General features: G+C 37.8%; 2 protein-coding genes across 6 annotated transcripts in view; one reads left to right on the top strand and one right to left on the bottom strand.

Annotated features, from left to right (window-relative positions):
* Erp44 (endoplasmic reticulum protein 44) overlaps window positions 1-2860 on the bottom strand; it is a 93293-nt gene extending 90433 nt beyond the window's left edge. Inside the window, exon 1 of the mRNA XM_010614369.3 lies at window positions 2613-2860. Coding sequence (XP_010612671.1) covers window positions 2613-2669 — 57 coding nt within the window. The 5' untranslated portion in view covers window positions 2670-2860. The remainder of the gene's footprint in view (window positions 1-2612) is intronic.
* Window positions 2861-2928: 68 nt separating this feature from the next.
* Invs (inversin) overlaps window positions 2929-18222 on the top strand; it is a 137021-nt gene continuing 121727 nt past the window's right edge. For 3 of the 5 annotated variants that reach the window (XM_010614357.3, XM_019206106.2, XM_010614363.3), the window contains exon 1: window positions 5927-6051. In XM_010614357.3, coding sequence (XP_010612659.1) covers window positions 6001-6051 — 51 coding nt within the window. In that variant the 5' untranslated portion in view covers window positions 5927-6000. Of the gene's footprint in view, window positions 3244-5921; window positions 6052-18222 lie in introns of those variants that run through there. The other 2 variants (XM_010614358.3, XM_010614364.2) reach the window with 1 other exon arrangement.

Genomic DNA, 18222 nt, shown 5'->3' on the forward strand with positions numbered 1-18222 from the left:
TAAAAAAAAAAAAAAAAAAGATTAATGAGAAAATATCTTGAATAGAGGAACTGGAGTAGAATATTAAATCTCTGAACCACAAAAGAAGTTACTCAGGATATAGTAAGACAATTTCATTCCAATTTAGTCTTTTTTCTCTTCATTTTTTCAAAACTCTTGTATACAACCAATACAGAAAAAATAATACCAAGAAATACTTATACAGAAAAAAAATTACTTGCAATCCTGAATAAACCTATCTCAGAAAAAAGCAGAAAAGGGCCAACTAATAACATATATTTTAAAAAATTAATCCTTGGGAAGAAAATTATCACGTTGAGTTTTTGTGTTTAGTTACCCAGCTGGAAAGGCTTTGTAGGCATAGAGCATGTTCTAAAGTGCTTTTGAGATCAGGAAAAGATAGTTACTTGCCCCGAGAAGTTTAGCATTATGTTTCTAGTGGTATGAACCCCACTTAATTCAAATATGCCTACTTCTTTAGGGCTGAGGTACTGAGTGCCTTAAAAAAAACTTATTGTAGTAAAAGAATATGTAGCTGTTTCCATACTAAGTGGGAACTTGAGTTTTTTATGTTTGTATGGAAAGGAATAAACTTAAAATCTGAGAAGTTGGAAGACAAGGAAAAGAATACATTGGGGAACACAAGAGATGTAATTTGTTAGATAAGACAGCAAATAAGGAGGTTCCATCACTCAGAATTATCAGTCGGGTAAGCAACTCAAAATTGTGATTAGATAAATGTTTTACAAATATTTGCTAACTGGTAAAAGCATATTAAAACTAGATAAACAATGTGCTCAAAATGAATCTAGTTTGACCTGTAATTCTGGTTTATTAAATCTTTTCTGGGACTTTGTTTTCCAGATCACTTCGACAAGTATTCTCTAAAATATGTTCTAGGTTTCTATTCTTCATTTGGTCAGATAAATAAATAAACAAAATGTTAACTTGATTTTAGTAAAATATAGATTTTATTTGAAAAAAATCCTATATGGACTTAGCAGAACTACTTTTCTACAAAAAGCTAAGTCATTTCAAAGAAGACCAATGGAAGAAAGAGTATCTCATATAGTTTCCTTATTCAAGGTTTCAACTTTTCTTTCCTCTGAATTTTTTTGTCCTTTGTACTTTTCAATAACTTAAAAATGATTTCTAGCAGACAACTCTTAATTCAAGCCATTTTATGGATAAGAAGGTAAGCATTTAGTCCTTAAAAATACAGCAATCTCTAATAGCATTATACCAATGCTTCTAGAAGAAAAAAATGAATCAATGTATATAATGAAATCACAAAAAAGCAACATGAAGAATATCTCTATAGAAATCACTATTGTACACTTATAAGAAGTGGCAATAAGACATTCTATCATTCAATATTACTATGTTTATAATACAACTTTTAGTTCTCAAAAATATGTTGACATTTACTTTAGTTTTTTACAGTGCTTTTTTTCTGAAAAGGTCTAAGTGCTATATATGGCTTTTAAATACCTCTTATAAGTACAAAGAGAAAAGAAAAAAAAAGCTATTTCAAACACAAGTATTGAAATTTAATGTGACATGATGAAATAAGCACTGCTAATCAAAAAACTTGTTTCTACTCACAGTTCTGCCTGTAATCTGCTATAACTTCCTATGAATTGTATGTTCCTTAAATTGCAAAGAAAATGGGCCTTGTTCATCTTACTTTGCTTTCTAAAACTCTCCTACAATTAAAATATTTTCAAATTTTGTATGATAATAACCCAACTAAATGCACATCATTTTGCCATATCCAGTTTGTCCCTCACTTTTATCTGAATTTGACCTGAAACATGTGCAACTCGGTTGCACAGTCAGGATGTACTTTGGAGGAAGAGGGACTGGGGAAAGATTCTTTTGTAAAATGGGATATGTTGAGCAGGTTAGGAAGTTGGGTAATGAGTGAATATGTAAAAGACCTGGTCATTCTCTGAGTCAAGAGCAGTAAAGAAATACGCTTCAGTGGAGGAAGAAGACAGTAACAGGATTTAATGAGACCCTTGGGTTGAGCCTGTCAGATAATCATACCCTATTCAAACTCTTATTCTCCCAGAAGAAACCAAACCAGTCTCTAGTTCCGGGTTCCCAACCAATCCTAGAAAGCCACAACAGATGGCTCTGCAAACCTGCTCACGGTTTCAGAGCTCCAGAGTGAGATCCACAGGGCCCCAGAATCTGTCGGCTTCACACCCTTCCCAAAGGGAAAAGGTGGGAGAAAATACTAGTTCTATCCTCGGTCCTCTCGGATTCAGGCACCACAAGGTCCATTCGGCCCCTAAACTGAAACATCGCCCATACTCTGGGGTAAAAGGGAGTTTCTCCGCCGTGAATCTCCCACGTACTATACTCCCCCAGGATTCATTCTCCTGTTTACACGTCCCAAACCCCCGACTGTGATTTCTAGGGCCTCGGGGAGCCTGGGCCTGGAATGTCGAAACACAGATAGCAAAAGTGAAGGCAGAGGGGGACGGTGCACTCCTCGCGCCAAGAGGAAAAGGTAAGAAAGGAGTGGGAACAGTGTTCTCCCTCGCCGAGGGCGGAAAGCGGTCGGTAAGTCTGTCGAAGAGTCTGTCATTCCCCCATTCACTCACCAGGAGCAGCAGGGAGCATCTGAGGTCGGGCAAAGATAGGAAGACCGCAGGATTCATGGTAACGCTAGGGTCCGCAGCAGGGACACGCGTTGGTAGCTGGAACTGGGCTGGGCTGTCCTGGGAGAGGAAAGGGCTGGGCTCCGGGAGCCGGCAGCAGCTGAGGATCCCCCTGGCAGCAGCACCTAGTCCTCTCGAACCGGAGCTCCAGCTGTGAACACACGGGACACCTTCCAAAGAGGCCTCTTACGCCCTCACTTCCGGGTCCCGCCCACTTCGGAGCACGTCGGGAAATGTAGTCCTGCACTTCCGTCACCATGCATTTCATTGAGCGCCCAGAACTTGTTTTCCCAGCAGTCCCTGAAACTAGACCCGTCGAGCCCTCTCGCGCTAGGTTCTGTGGGATTGAAAGGGCAGAAGGCGGTGCACCTCTGAGTTTCCCGAGACAGAAACTACAAGTCCCAGAAGGCAGGGCAGCCGAGCGCCTCCGGCGACCTTCTGACGGGGCTCCCTCGCTTCAGCGACCCGGGTTTTGAGCCTACCGGTGTAGTGTCACGCGCCGGGCGGGAGGGGCGGCCCTGTGGGAGTCGCCTCCTGGACAGCCCCCGGGACGTCAGTCCTGGAGGAGGCGAGGGTGAGTAGGAAAGGGCCTAACTGGGAGGCTCGGATCGATCGGTGTGCACAGCTCTGTTCACTGCCTCAGACTCACGGTCCTGGCTTTATCCTTGACCTGAGCCTCCTCTCTGGCCTCCTCACCTGCTGCCTGCTCTTTCTGCGCTAATTCCTTCATTATAAGTTGAGAGCCTCCACTCAGGGCCTCAATGAGTTAATGTCTTATCCCTAATTGATTATGAGGGCCATGTAAAGAGTAGCTATCGCAAGAGGTAGGATAGCACGTTGTAAACCGAAAAGTTCACTGCCAAATGGTTGCTTCTAATGCATGGCTTAGAAGGATAATTAGGAATTCCTTGGCCAAACAGGAATCTTAACCTGGCCCCTAGTAGCTCTCCAGGATCTTCTGTTAACACTCAGCAGGTCCTTGTGCCCTTAAGGACAGGAACATACTCACTACTTGAGCACCCAGGCGGCATTTAGAGCTTTTGTGGTTCTCCTTACACCCTGCCTTTGCCTCAGCTTTCCTGCTGCCTAAAATGGCCTTACCCCATCTCCTTCTGGAATGCCATCTCAAATGTCACCATATCTGACATTTGTCAGCCCTGATATCTGTCATAATCAACCACCCTTTCATCCTAAAGAAAATTGCTATTCCTTTGTGTGTGACTACAATACCCATAGTTTTGTACAGTTAGGATTATCAACTGGCTTGTTTTGTAACAAGTTAAAGATGATGGGTACCTTTGTATGTTACAGCACTTTTAACAAAGCCATTTTGATTTTCATCTATAAAAAACAATTCACAAAACATTTCTTCTAAAAAAAAAAAAAATAGCTTTCCCAGGGTGACAAAGTTAAGTCAGTGGCAAAGACCAAGAATAAGATCTCCTAACTTCTGTGGCAGTGTCCTTATCTCTGTATTACTTAGCTATCTCTCTGACAGAACCCAAATATAGTTAAACTGAGGAATTAAAAAAGAAATTAAACTTTGATCCTGTTTACCCTTTGGACTTAGTACTCAGCCTATAACCTTTCATTCAATAAACATTTACTGAGCACCAAATAACTCTAAATCTTATAAGCAAAGTGCTGAGAATTATGAAATGAAACATGTAAATACATATAGACACAATTGAAACCTAATTTTAATGTGTTTCTCAGAGTATACAAAGAACATTTTTGTGATTCTGATGTGCCTAAAATTAATCTCTTAGTATTTAAAATGAGAGGGTGTAGAGTTCAGAACAATGCCTACAACATTGTTGGCACCTGTTGAATGACTGAACATAGTCCACACTTTTCATTTTTCATATTTTACAGAAATCCAGAAAGTTGAGAAAGTCTAAGGACACACTGCTGATTATTAACAACCCAACCTAGAACTCAGGCATAGATACATTCTACCATGTTTCTGTCTCCACCTTAGTTTTGTGACTTCTCCAAGTGACTTTAATATACCTTCTTTTCTTCTTCTTCCTCCTCCTCTCCTCCTCATCCTCCTACTTCTCCTCCTCCTCCTCCTCCTCCTCCTCCTCTCGCCCCCATCCATGGCCCAAGTGACTTTAATATAATCCTCTATATGATTATATTAGTGGTTCTTCTGACATGATAGACAAGCTCAGACATAAGTGTCCCACAATACCATTTTCCTCTATGTTTTCTGCCTCTGTCTTAAATTGCTAGCAAAATAAACATGAGTTTTTACCATACTTTAAAGAAACATTTTCTCCCTAAGGAGGAATTTGAACCAAATATCATTGTCAATATCTGGGTTGTAGAGCAAACCCAGAGTTTTGGGAGCAAAACTCCCAAAACCCCAGGAGGCACAAAAATTGGAATGACAAGCTTTTTAGTGAAATTGGAAGAAACTTGCCTACCTTAATGGCAACAATTAACTGGAACCAATTAATGGCTGCTCACTTACCATAAGTATGTACTGTATGTTCCAGTTTGCCATGATTCCCATAACTCCTACATTTCTTACATCTCCTGCCTCCTTGGTACTTCTTGGCTTTCAACTCTGGATTTTTGATAGAGCATCTTAGGTTTAGCAAGTATATTTAACATCATTGATGTATCTTCCTTTCACTCCTTTTTAGAAGATGTTTGAATTCTGGCTATATTTCACACAAATTCCAACCTCTGCTTGAACACCTTTATCAGAGGGAACACCCTTATCAGAGGGAAGTCTCTCTTTTCCTATATAACAAGTATACATACATATATATATGTATATATAGAGAGAGATATATATATCTCTCTCTATATATATATATGAACTAGATGTCTTTTAAAATAGTGCTTAAATCTAGTTTATTCTGGTTTGTTATATCCTTTTTCTGGCTTGATCTACAGCTTGATTCTAATGTTTAGTATTACATGGAATCATATTACCTGTATTAGCGTAGAAGTCACTGTGCTCATTGAATCCTGTACCTAATGTTAAATATTGGGTCTTTCCCCTCCCCCTCAGTCTTTGAGAATGGTTTTAAAAGCACTCAATCCTTTTATTTTATAGATAAGCAACTTGTACTAATGTCACTTAATTTGCCACAGTTCTAGGACTAGGACTACATTGTTTTCATTGTAGTGAAATATTTCTAGCAAAATGTTTTTCCAACACCCACACTTGGACCTCATAAGGCATGTTTCAGAAATGTTTCTTGCATGTATTCATTGACTAAATCATTGTTTCAGGCTGCTCTAGTTGTTGGGACAACTATGAACAAGTCGGAGAACTTTCCTTTTACTGGTTCTTCATTAGCATCGCAGGTTCATGCTGCTGCAGTTAATGGAGATAAGGGTACACTTCAAAGGCTCATCACAGGTAAGCATCCCTCTCAAAAACTATAAAAATGGCTCTTTGTGCTAAGGGAGTTTGTTAATCTTAGTTTGAATTTGCAATATACCCATATATTGTAATGGAAATATATTGGTATTTATATATTTACTCCAATATTTGGACAGGAAAGTAATTGAGTGCCGAAATTTAAAAACATGGATTGGTATTATGTGAAAAGTACCTGAGAAATTTCTGTGTACTTGGTACTCTTGTTAGTTAACTTTCATTACTTTAAGAAAATACAGTGGTACCTGAGTTTACAAACAATTCTTTCTGCAATTCTGGTTAAAAAAAATTGTTCCACAATTCTGGTTGCAGCCAAATTGAAGGCATGTGCAATTCTGAGACCAGAATCATAGAAAGAATTAAGTTCTTGAACCAAGGTACCACTGTATGTGAGATAAACAACTTAAAGGAGGAAAGGTTTATTTTGGCTCATAGTTTCAGTCCTTTTTTGTCTGAGTGTATTGCTGCGTGCCTGAGGAGGCAGAACAGTATAGTGGAGTAAAGTTGTTTACCTCACGGCACTCAGGAAACAGAACGAAAGAGCTGAGCCTCCCATTTCCACCACCTCCCAATAAAGCCAATAAAGTGCAATCCCATCGATGTATTAATCCACTAATGAAATTAGAGCCCTCATGATGCCATAACCTCCAAAAAATTATTAGCTGGCAACCAAGCCTTTAAAACAACGAACTTTTGGGGGGAACATTTTAGATAACAGCCATAATAGCCAGTGAACCTTGATACTGTGTTATTAGAAAGGGAATTAATTGCTCTTTTAATGACATCTAGAATGAGAAAGTGGATACAGATTTTTTAACATTTAATATATAATATATTCAATGTACTAATGTTTATAATTTATAATTTAAAATTGACACAGTTGTGTTCCTCTTTATATGTATAAGTGATGTATAGAAGTGAATTGTACAAAAAGGGAAGGGGATCAAGAGATGAAAGGAGAGGAGAGGGAGGTAGAAAAGGGGATGGGAAAAGGAATTAAGGTGTATTATGTACATGTACCAATGCCCACATAAGGAATATAAATATTATGTACTGCAAACATGTACAAAAAAGGGGATCAAGAAATGGATGGAAGGGGGAGAGAAGGAAGGAAGAGGGGATGAACATATTAAGATGTGGTATGTACATGTACCAATTCCCCACAAGGAATGTAAACATAATGTGCTATAAACATACTAATTTTGAAAAAAAGGAAGTTCAATGTAGAAGTTCTAAAGAAAACAGAATGAATAGGAGAGAAGTAGTATCTATGGACATAATGGCTAGGAATTTTGTAGAATTACAAAAATCATAAATCCACATATTCAGAAGTCCCAAAGAGAGTAAATACAATACAAATATATATTATTTGTAATCTTTACACACACTAATGTCTGGTAATGTCATTATTGATGACTTGGGCTGCAAAATCCTATCTAAATTACTCTTTCATACTCATTCCTTCAGAATTTGTTTTCGTCTTATATCTCCAGGAACTTTTACTCTTATTCCCCAATCTCTGAAAAAGCTAATGGTTATTTCTCATTCCAAGTACACCATAAATTTTGTTTAATTTTTTTCCACACATTCTATTCCCTCCCTTTCGTTTCTGCTATGACCTTCCCTTATTCGCTACTGAACAAAGTCCTACTCATTTTAAAACAAAACTACTTACCATAATCTATGAAAATTTCTCTTTCTCTACAGAGACCTTGTACCTTCACCTCAGCTGCCTCCAGTCACAGTTCTTACTCATTTGACCATCCCACATTTTACTTCCAGCTCACTAAATGAAGAACAGTGGCTGCACATCCTCACTGTAACTTCCAGTCTATTGTCTTCTGTAGTTTTCCCCATCTGTTTCTGTCTTTACTTTTCTCACTATTCAGGAAAACTCTATCTTTGCAGTCAAAATCCAGTCAGCAGAAAGAGGGAAAGAGAGAGTGCAGGGAAAGTAGTTTGTCATTAAGATGGTGGACCAGAGTTAGACACAGAGCCATTCCTAGGACAAAGGAGGCTAAAAAAGTCTTTCCCTGGATGGTGTCATAGCCGGTGAAAACTAAGATAAACTAAGATACACAGTTCTAAAAGGAAATATGAGAGAAATGAACAGGAAGGCAATTACCAATCTCTTTCACCAAAACCAAATCCTGATTCCATGGTCTATTATTAAAACCCTTCTCTTGGAAAAATTCAGTTTTCCTCACCTCTGTTTCACTTGGCTGTTGCAATCCCAGCTCTGGATGGATCTAATCTATCCACTCCTGGCAATCCCAGAGCAGTTGAACCTGGCGGGAAAATCGATAACTTGCAAACTAATGAGTCCCTACTTCAAATAAGCATTCGACACTTACTACTCATCATGTCACATTTCTCCATAATGAGTGTTTCATACTTCACATGCTACTGAAACCTTTGCCAACTGTCACTCTCTCCATTCTTAGATGGTATTCTATCTTCCCTAGAGAAAAAGAAGACATTAAGTAGGAACTACCTCATCTATCAACATGATATCTACAAATCTCTCTACATCTGCACCCGTCCTCTTCTTTCTTTCTGCTAAAGCAGAGCAAGTATTTCTCTTCCTGCCAAAGGCCAATTCTTCCACATAAACTTCGTATTTTGTCCCACTTATCAGGGGCAGAATTTGCTCTCAGGGAATTTGCTCCTTTTTTTTTTTTTTGGTACCAGGGATTGAACTCAAGGCTGGCGTCAGAACCACTGAGCTAAATCTCTGGCCCTGCTCCATTTTTTAAAAACCTTAGATTACTATCTCTTCAATCCTTTCTTCCATTTTTGTATTCTAAACTCTAAATTAATATTAAAACATGCTCTACTCTTTGCTTTATTTAAAAATCTTTTGTTTTTTCTTTCCTCTCTGTATTGCCATATCTTGCAACTTTCATTCATAACTGTATTAGTGCACAGTTAAGCTGCTACAGCAGTGGCTTATTGAAGAAAGAAGTACAGTTTGTTTCATTCTCATTGTACCGTAAAGGTACTTGGGCAGTCTGTAGAAGGTAGACATCTCAGCTTCACAAAATCAGTCAGAGATCTGCCAGGGCTTGACTCTGCCATACTCACCATCCATCTGGCTTCCATCTCTGGGTCAAAGGAAAACTCTATCTTTGCAGTCAAAGTCCAGTCAGCGGGAAGAGGGAAAGAGAGAGTGCAGGGAAAGAAGTTTGTCATTAAAATGGTGGACCAGAGTTAGACACAGAGCCATTCCTAGGACAGAGGAGGCTAAAAAAAATCTTTCCCTGATGTATCCAGTGAAAACTAAGATAAACTATGATACACTGTTCTAAAAAGAAATAGAGGAATGGACAGGGAAGCAATTACCAATCTCTTTCACCAAAATCCAAGCTTCTTGAGCTATCTGTATCTTTTGTCCCCACTTCACCTCAGTTCTCTCTTTTGTTAAAAGAAAAAAAAAAAGGAAAGAAAACATTTTCTCATTTTAATGTTACATGTAGAGAAGTACATACAAATATAAAACAAATGTACCACTTAGGGCAAGGAACTGAACATTGTCAGTACCTTCAGAAGTCCCTAATGTACTCTCCCCATCTCTCTAACTTGCTCTCTTGACCTTGGTAGGAGGGTGGAGATAAGACCTTGTTCATGTTAAGCCTTGTATGTGTTAAAGACACTAAGCCACTACTACACACATTCTACCACTAAGTGATACCCCAGCTCCTATCTTGACTTTTCTAGTAATTGTTACATTGTTATTTTACTGTATTAATACCCTTGAGCATTATAATTTAGTTTTACCATTTTGAATTTTTTTGCTGTTTTCTACCTCAGCTTGAAATGAAAAAGTATATATACTTATATCACTTTCCTGCTCAAATTTATTACTTCCCATTATACTTGGAATAAAATGGAAAAGTGTACGTGTACCCCTTTCCTTCTCTAACCTTATTTTTCACCACTCTCTTCCTAGGAAAATTTGCTTTCTTTCTGTTTCTCAAACCTGTCAAGCCCTTTTCTTTCAGGCTTTGACCTAATAGGCTTTCCTTTTCTCTGACTCTTAGTCACCCTGCAGTTCTCTTCTATAAGGACATCTCATCAAAGAGCCCTGTTCCACTAATCCAGTCTCAGTTGTAGTCTGCTCATTGTGTTCTCTTTGCAACCTGTAGCTTTCCTTCGTAGACCTCATCTCAGGTTATTGCATATGTGACTATTTGAACATCTTCCATAAGCTAGTGGCCTCCGTGAGACTATACTAAGTCTGTTTAATTCATCCTTGTGTCCTCAGAATTAAACATAATACTTGCACATTCCAAGCACATGAAAAGTATTTGTTGAAGCAATGAATAAATATTGCATTTATTCTTTTAAGTGTCTTTTCTCTCTGGTAGTCTTTAATCATCTTGAGGGCTAGGACTAAAAGTGAATAGAGTTGAATTAAATTGAATTGAAAGGCAGGTCAGGACTAAACTCCACAAAGAAATAAAAATTTTAAATCAGGACGCCTCATGAAAAAAGAGCCATATAAAATGAATTATTTAACATTTTCATTAAAAATGTAACCTTCAAAGAAGACAGTATGTGGTATATTGTAAATTAAAAACATTTATACAGGGTTAGTTGTACAAATTAGCTAATATGTTTCATTGTAAAACTTGAAATTTTCCTATAATTTTATAACTCCAAAAAGAAAATCCTTAAAAATCAAAAATGAATCATGATGGGAAACCAGTATAGAGCTGATACATTTATTGGTAAATTCCTTATTTTTTTATCATTTTATCTAAGGAACTCCTAGCTCCTAACTGACTGAGGGCACAGAGCTTATCTTTTAAAAAGATTTTCCCATCATGTCTCCTGTATATAGACAGTCATACCTTTGCTCTGTGGCATTTCTTAACACATATATTTGTACTAAAATCATAACTGTTTCATCTTAAATTTCACTGTATTTTAAACATCCTTTTGCAGAATACCTGTTTGATTATCTCTAAACTAGTAACATAGTACTACAGATAATTATTTTTCCTTGAATCTTTGTTCACCAACTGCTCAGTGAATTCATTCACTTTAGCATTTTTTTCCCCTGCTCTGTTTCCATGGAGAAGTATGTCAGTGATGTGTTTGACTCCATGGAAACAGATGATTGTCTCTTTCTACATACACAGCTAATTAAATCTCACACTTTCTGTGCTGCCCATTGTCTGGGTAGAGGACCGAAGAGGCCTTCCCTGAAAGAGACATCATTTCAGTAGCAACCCCTAGTGTTTAACCTAATACAGTGGATTAATCTTCTAACATAACCCACAACTACTAGATTCAGATGTATTTCTGGGCCCTACCAATATAAACAAACCATAAAATCTTTATATGTTTCATAGTTATCATTTAAAAGATATACAGCTTTTCCTCAACATAAAAGTAATTTGAATGACTATAAGAGACATAACTGATAATAGAAATTAGTAGACACATTTTAATAATATTCAATGTAATATTATAGAAAGTATATGGATTTTAAAATGATAAACCTGGGCTTTGAATTCTAGCTTTATCACTTATTAGCTGTACTACATTGGCTAAGCCACATAATCTTTTTTTGAGCCTCAGGTTTTTCATCTAAACTACAGATTATATTACTTAGCTTATGTGACAGTTAAATGAGATAATGGTTTTAAAACATCTATCATGGTACCTGACACATAATAGAAAATGAGTAATAGCCTATTACTGTTGTTATATCAGCTTGGACTCAGAGTAAAAGAATCAAGTCTTCAGTATTTTCAGAACTGTCTCAAAATGAAAAAGCACTAAATACTGCAGAGATTAGTACTGTTTTCTTATTGTAACCCAAACAATAAATTTGCAAATATGTATGAAATATAATGGTTGATGTTGTTGTTACTGCTAACAGGATATGAGTTGATTTGTAGTGGTATGGTGACTGGACATCAAATATTTTAAACCTTTTAAACAGTTATTTGAATCTGTGGATATGTAACCCAGCAATATGGAGGCCTGACTGTATATTTATAAGTACATATATATAACTACAATTTTTATTATACTGCCCATTTCTAAGCAAGCATATTCTCTCTCTGATTCATTTCCTCTCCTTGCTTTTAACATCTCCCAACCTAGTAACTGAATCTGGTAATAAGCTCCATAACTAGTAGAGCTACTGTTTTATGATTCCTTCTTGATTTTTCCTCAACTACTACCTTAAATGTTAGCACCATTAAATTTTTAAATATGTTTGAGTATACATATATATGTATTTATAAATATGAAGTCAGGCCTCAGTATCTCTGGGTTACATAGCCATAGATTCAACCAACTATACATTGCAAATATTTTTTAAAATATTATTTTGCAATGGACATATACATATTTCTTTCTTGTCATTGTTCCCTCGACAATACAGTATAACAAATATTTCCATAGTATTTACGTTGTATTATGTGTTACAAGTAATCCAGAGACAACTTAAGGTATGAAGGAGGATGTGTATTAGGTTGTTTGCAGATAATTGATCATCTACAGATTTTGGTATCTGTGAGGATCCTGGAACCATGAGTATCAGAGATGATACACACACATATGCATCCATAATAATAATAGTAATAAAGGTAGCCAACATTCATAAAGTTATGTTCTATATATCAGTCTCCATATTAAGTGTTTTGCAACTTATTAATCCATTGAATAGTGAAACAATACAAAGAGCTTTGGGTACTTTTATTATCTTTATTTTATAAGTGAGGAAACTGAGGTGAAAAAAAGATTAACTAACTTGTCTAATACTTAGCAGAACTGAGAGTAAAGGCAGGAATTCTGATTCTAAAGTCCATGCTTTTAACTACTAACCTATGGGACTTTAATGTATGGATAAATATTTCTGTACACACATGTACCTTTGTATTTATGAAGACATAGAAAATAAGAAACTCATTAGGCCTAAACCTTGAGTGATGAACTGAATGGTTATCTAGATTGGCTTTGTCTTTTTAAAAAAAATTTTTTTTTGGTGCTACAGGCTTTTTAAAAAAATGTGATAAAGTTTATAGACCCTTCTCAAGGAGAAAAAAATATGTGTATGTAATTTTTGTAGTTCCTGTGTATTGAAGCCAGGGCCTTTGCAGTGTTGTATCCCCAGCCCTTTGTTTATTTTTTATTTTGAGACTGTGTCTTAGTTTTCTTGTTGCTGAAACCAAAATACCCATCATCCAAAGTTAAAGAGGGAAAGGTTTATTTAGCTCACAGTTTGTAGAGGTTTCAGTCCATAATCTGCTGTCTCCAAGGCAAGGTGGCGTGGCAGAAGGCAAAGCAAAGGGGACTTAGCAGCCCCTTTTAACTTTATCTAGGCTACTGGGATGAGGGTGGTACCAACCCAATCATTGTGCTAATTTAGTAATCACACACCCTGCTTTGGAACCAGCTGAGTGTGGATGAAACCCCTACAAACTGTGAGCTAAATAAAATAAATCTTTCCTCTTTTAAACTTCTGTGTCGGGTGTTTTGGTCTCAACAATGAGAAAAGTAATTAAGACAGCATTTGCTACCAGAAAAGTGGGGTCATTGCTGTGATTCTACCTGACCATGTGGTTTAGGAACTTTTGGAGCTGGCTTGTAGGAAGGGGAAGAGTTAGGAAAGGTTTGGAGATGCCAGCTGAAAAAGTAGAGCTGGAATGCCTGACACTGTACTTGATAGGAGAGTCTGGTCAGAGCTCAGAAAACTCAAAGGCTGATAGAAATGCTGCCAGTAAAGACCAGGCTCAGGAGGTTTCTGCTAGGGAGGACTGCATTGGCTGTTGGACTCCAGACCGTTGTTATGGCTGGGCAGAAAGTATTTCTGCATTTTGCTCATGGCCCAAGACTGCCTGACACTGGGATAAACGTGGTGGACTAATTGGACTAATTAATCTGGTAGAAGAAATTTCAAGGCTGACTAGTGTTGAGGTGGTGGCATAGCTACTGCTGGGGACTTTTGGCCAGATTTATGTTGAGAATCAAGAGCAAAGAAGCCAACAGAATGGTTTAAAGTTTTTTGAGTTTGGCCAGAAAGGAAAAAGCTGTGGACTGCAAAGATAAAACAGAGGAGATATTGATAGCTGAAGGGAATAGGAAAATAGAAAAGATGGCTTAAGTTCATTACAAGAAGCAGCAGGACTCCACCCTTTTTGCAGCCTCAGAATTGAAAAAGTGAAAGACTTCCCTTTGAAAAGATACCCCTGGAGCACCATGTTCCACAATGGCTGGCAGCAGCCCAGGGAAATTGTCCCTTGGGATTTGGTTCATAGGCACTGGACCCCTACAGCCAAGAGAGAAGGAAGCCTTGCTACTGCTGTAGTTAGGGGCAGAACTTGGCATCATATACATGGTGCTGGTTTTAGGTATATACAGAATACAAGAATTGTGGGATCAGGAAAGCTTCCACTCATATTTCAGTAGAAGGTCTGGGAGGCCAGGCAGTGGCCAGGAAGGTGCGTGGAGACCCCAGAAGTTTTTAGAAGCCAGGAACATGGATGGTGTCAGGAAAACTGCAAGTCAGCAGAGCCAGCCCAAGAGAGAAGCTGTGGGAGCTACAACCCCTGGCGTACTGTAAGGGCTGAGCCACCCAAACCCTTTGGAGTTCACAATTTGCCACAGTTGCTGTGGAATACTGGAAGTGGAACTGTGGGATTTAATGTTTGCCATACTGGATTTGATTTTGATTTGGTCCCATTCCTTTGTGTGCCCCTGTTCGTAACTTTGGGAATGAAAATGTCTATCTTGTGCCATTGAGTGTTGGAAGTGTTTAACTTTCTTCTCATTTGTACAGGGGCTCACAGCTAAGAGCTTGCTTTAAACCTCAGAGGAGACTTTGGAATTGGACTTTTGAGCAGTACTGAAATTGTTAGGACTTTGGCAACTCTTGGAGATGGACTAAAATGCCTTGTGCATAAAGGGATAAGAATGAATCTTTGGGGGTCCAGGGAAAGAATGTTATGGTTTGTGTCTAGATGTCCCTCAAAGTCTCATGCAGTCATAGGTGAGGCTTTTCCAGAGGTGGCTGGATCTAAAGTGTGTAACCCTGGAACTGATTCATGGTGCAGTGCTTGGTTCAAGGGCACTAGGATTAATTAAGGGTGTGAGTGCTGTTTGCCCTAAGCAGTGTGGGTAAGATAAGAGGTGCAGAAACTTGCTGTTAAGGTCTCTAGCCTGCCTTGTGCCACTCTGCTTTGGAGCCAGCAAACTATGGACTGAAACCTCTATGAACTTTAAGTCAAATGAACATTTCCTCCCTTAACTTGTGGGTGTTGGGTGTCTCAGCAAAGTGACAAAAGTAACTAAGACAGACAAGGTCTGTTGTCCAGACTGAGCTTGAACTTGCTATTCTCCTGCCTTAGCCTCCCATAGTGCTGTGATTACAATTGTGTGCTGTCACACCCAGCTCAAAACAAATATTTTTAAGATCTTAAATACAATGTACAAGATTACAGGTCTGTGGATTTAGCTCAGTAGCATAGTGCCTGCCTGGCAAGTGCAAGGTCCTAAGTTTAATCCTAGTGCAAAAAAATCCCAGTGTAAAAAAATTACAAAGGAAACCAGATATATTGAAATACAGTTATCAATTATTTTGATACTGTGATATAGAAATGTATATAATTATTTTTTAAGAACATAATAAGTAGATCTAGTAGCAGATTTAACAACTATAATACTTCTGAAATAATCATGCTTATAAATGATGCTTTTTTTCAATTTTTTTGTTTTTTGAAACAGGATCTCTCTATGTAGTTCAGGCTGGCCATGAACTGACTATGTAGCCCAGGCTGGCCTTGAACTTGTGGCAATCCTCCTGCCTCAGCCTTCTGAGTGCTGAGATTACAGGCATGGGCCACCATGTCTGGCCTTTTCAATTTTTTTCATAATTTAGTTACACAGCTGATAATTGGTAAAGTTGAAATTCAAACCAGGTTGTTTGATAATGAATCCTATGTTCTTTGCCTTGTTCTCCTGATGTCTCTCTTTAACAATAAGCAAGTATTTTTAAAACATAATAATAAACACTGTCCCAAGATTGTGATGCTATGGCAGTGGTGGCGAATCTATGGTATGCATGCTGCAGCAGGCTGTTATCACTGAAAGCTCTAAATAGCTTGCCATCACTGCACTACAAAAAAGGTGAAAAAGAAGTGGGAGGAAGCAGATGAAATGAATACATCTTTGAGGTCACATGAAGGTAATATTTTAGAACAAGCAACAAGATGTCTGTAGAGAACGCCCTCTTTGTGTTGGGCAGTGTGGTGATGGAGCTATTCTGTGTATTGGCACAACTAGTGACAGTCATTTCTTTTAATTAGAGCACCAGCTCTGATTTCTGCATATACCAGCCTATCAGCCTTTCAGATTCTTCTGTTTCAAATAGGTTTTAAATCACTGAATGCAGCTGAGCAGTGGCTTTCTACCATGGTTCCAGCTTAACTTCCTGAGTTATGTTCAGACAGAGCACATGCAGAATGCCAGGACCAGCTAAGCAGCCACCAACTGGTCATGGATTAAAGGCTATCTCCACAGTTGCCAGAATAATCAAACCACACAACACACTAGCCAGCCTCTTTTTATATTAACTTTTCCTGATAAGAATGAAAATTTAAATGCATAGCTGTCCAGTAAATATTGGTTTCTATCATAAGCTCTACAACATGCTACAGTTACCAAATACAGTACTTCTAAGCCATAAATTGCCATATTTGAGCTTCAAAATAAATTATGGTGTAAAATATATATGTATCAGCTGAATATTATCATTGAAGAACAGAAGGAAAGGGATTAGGGTAGCTAGATAAAGGCATAGAAAAACTCAGTTACTTTCTTTTTGGCCAAGAATCCCCAACACTTGATGATACCTCATTACTCAGAAACTGGCCAGAAGACCACTATGTCTGCTGCCACCCAACCTCCAAATTACCCAAGACAGGATCCAAGGGAGGCTAAATGTCACTTTTTCTAATAATGAATAGGGGACATATACTTTGTTTCTTCAAATAGATAAATTTTGTCTTAAAGGCACAACATATTGGATTGTGGTGACATAACCCAACTGAATCTTCTCTTTCAGAAATATAAATATCAATCAACACAAAACTAAAGCCTGTCAGGGAATGAAGGAAAATCAAGAAGTTTCCATGTTCCTTACATTTGACTTGGGAAGAGGTTGTATTCATCCCAAGTTCTCTATCCTAGGAGACATTCTGTCAGTTCCATGGTGCTGGCTTCATTTTGGCCTTGAGGAGCCTACTCACTTGAGATTATTCTAGGATGTGAGAATTGCCTCCATTTTTCTGTATTCATTCTTTGTGACCATACTTGCTAAGTCCTCTCTTATATGAGCACCCAAGGAGATATTCCAAGTTATGGGAAACTATGGTATTCATTACTATGGCCTTCCTGAAATCAGCTACTACTATCTGTATAATAGTAACATATAAGACACTGACAGATGTCACTTACTCATGAAAGACAACTAAAACTTAGCCTGATGATAGTATATTCTCTATATGTACTACTTTGTCCTCAGAAGGACTCCACCCAATAAGAGGAATATATTTTACCTGCACTACATTTTAGGTGTGTAGTGAGTTTGGATTTCAGTAGGATCTTTAGAATCTCTTGGACTAGATATTGGAGGTCTGTGTAGAGAGAATAATACCAGTTATACCACTCAGAAATCTGCAAAGAGGCTTCTGTTATCAGATATGTTGAATCAAATGCCAAATTTCTTTCATTTTCAAAACCAAGGTTCTGAAAAAGATTAAGTGCTTCTTCTAGGAGTTATATACAGCCCGAATATATTGTTAAGGGTCCTTCAATTTCAAGCGCAGTGGCCTATCTTGCTTTATTACCATATATAGCATGGAAATATGTACTATTTTATAAAATAAGTAACCTAAGATGCTATTAAGACTTTCTAGGTCTTAATATGTTAAGATCAACACATGTGTTGAAGTATTTTTTTAAAAAGTAAACCAATAGTTTAGTTTCAGCGCAAAATTATTTAGGTGAAAATGAAACACATTCTCTTTCTTTAGCATTGCAGTTTCCTTAAAGAAGACAGTTCGTCAGTTTGCTTTTCCCATTAACAGAGTTCAGACTAAGTTACTTTAGGAGTAAATGGCTTTCCTCCTGTTC

This window comes from Fukomys damarensis, unplaced genomic scaffold (assembly GCF_012274545.1).
Source record: "Fukomys damarensis isolate Sample0158 unplaced genomic scaffold, DMR_v1.0_HiC HiC_scaffold_36, whole genome shotgun sequence".
NCBI classification, from domain to species: domain Eukaryota; kingdom Metazoa; phylum Chordata; class Mammalia; order Rodentia; family Bathyergidae; genus Fukomys; species Fukomys damarensis.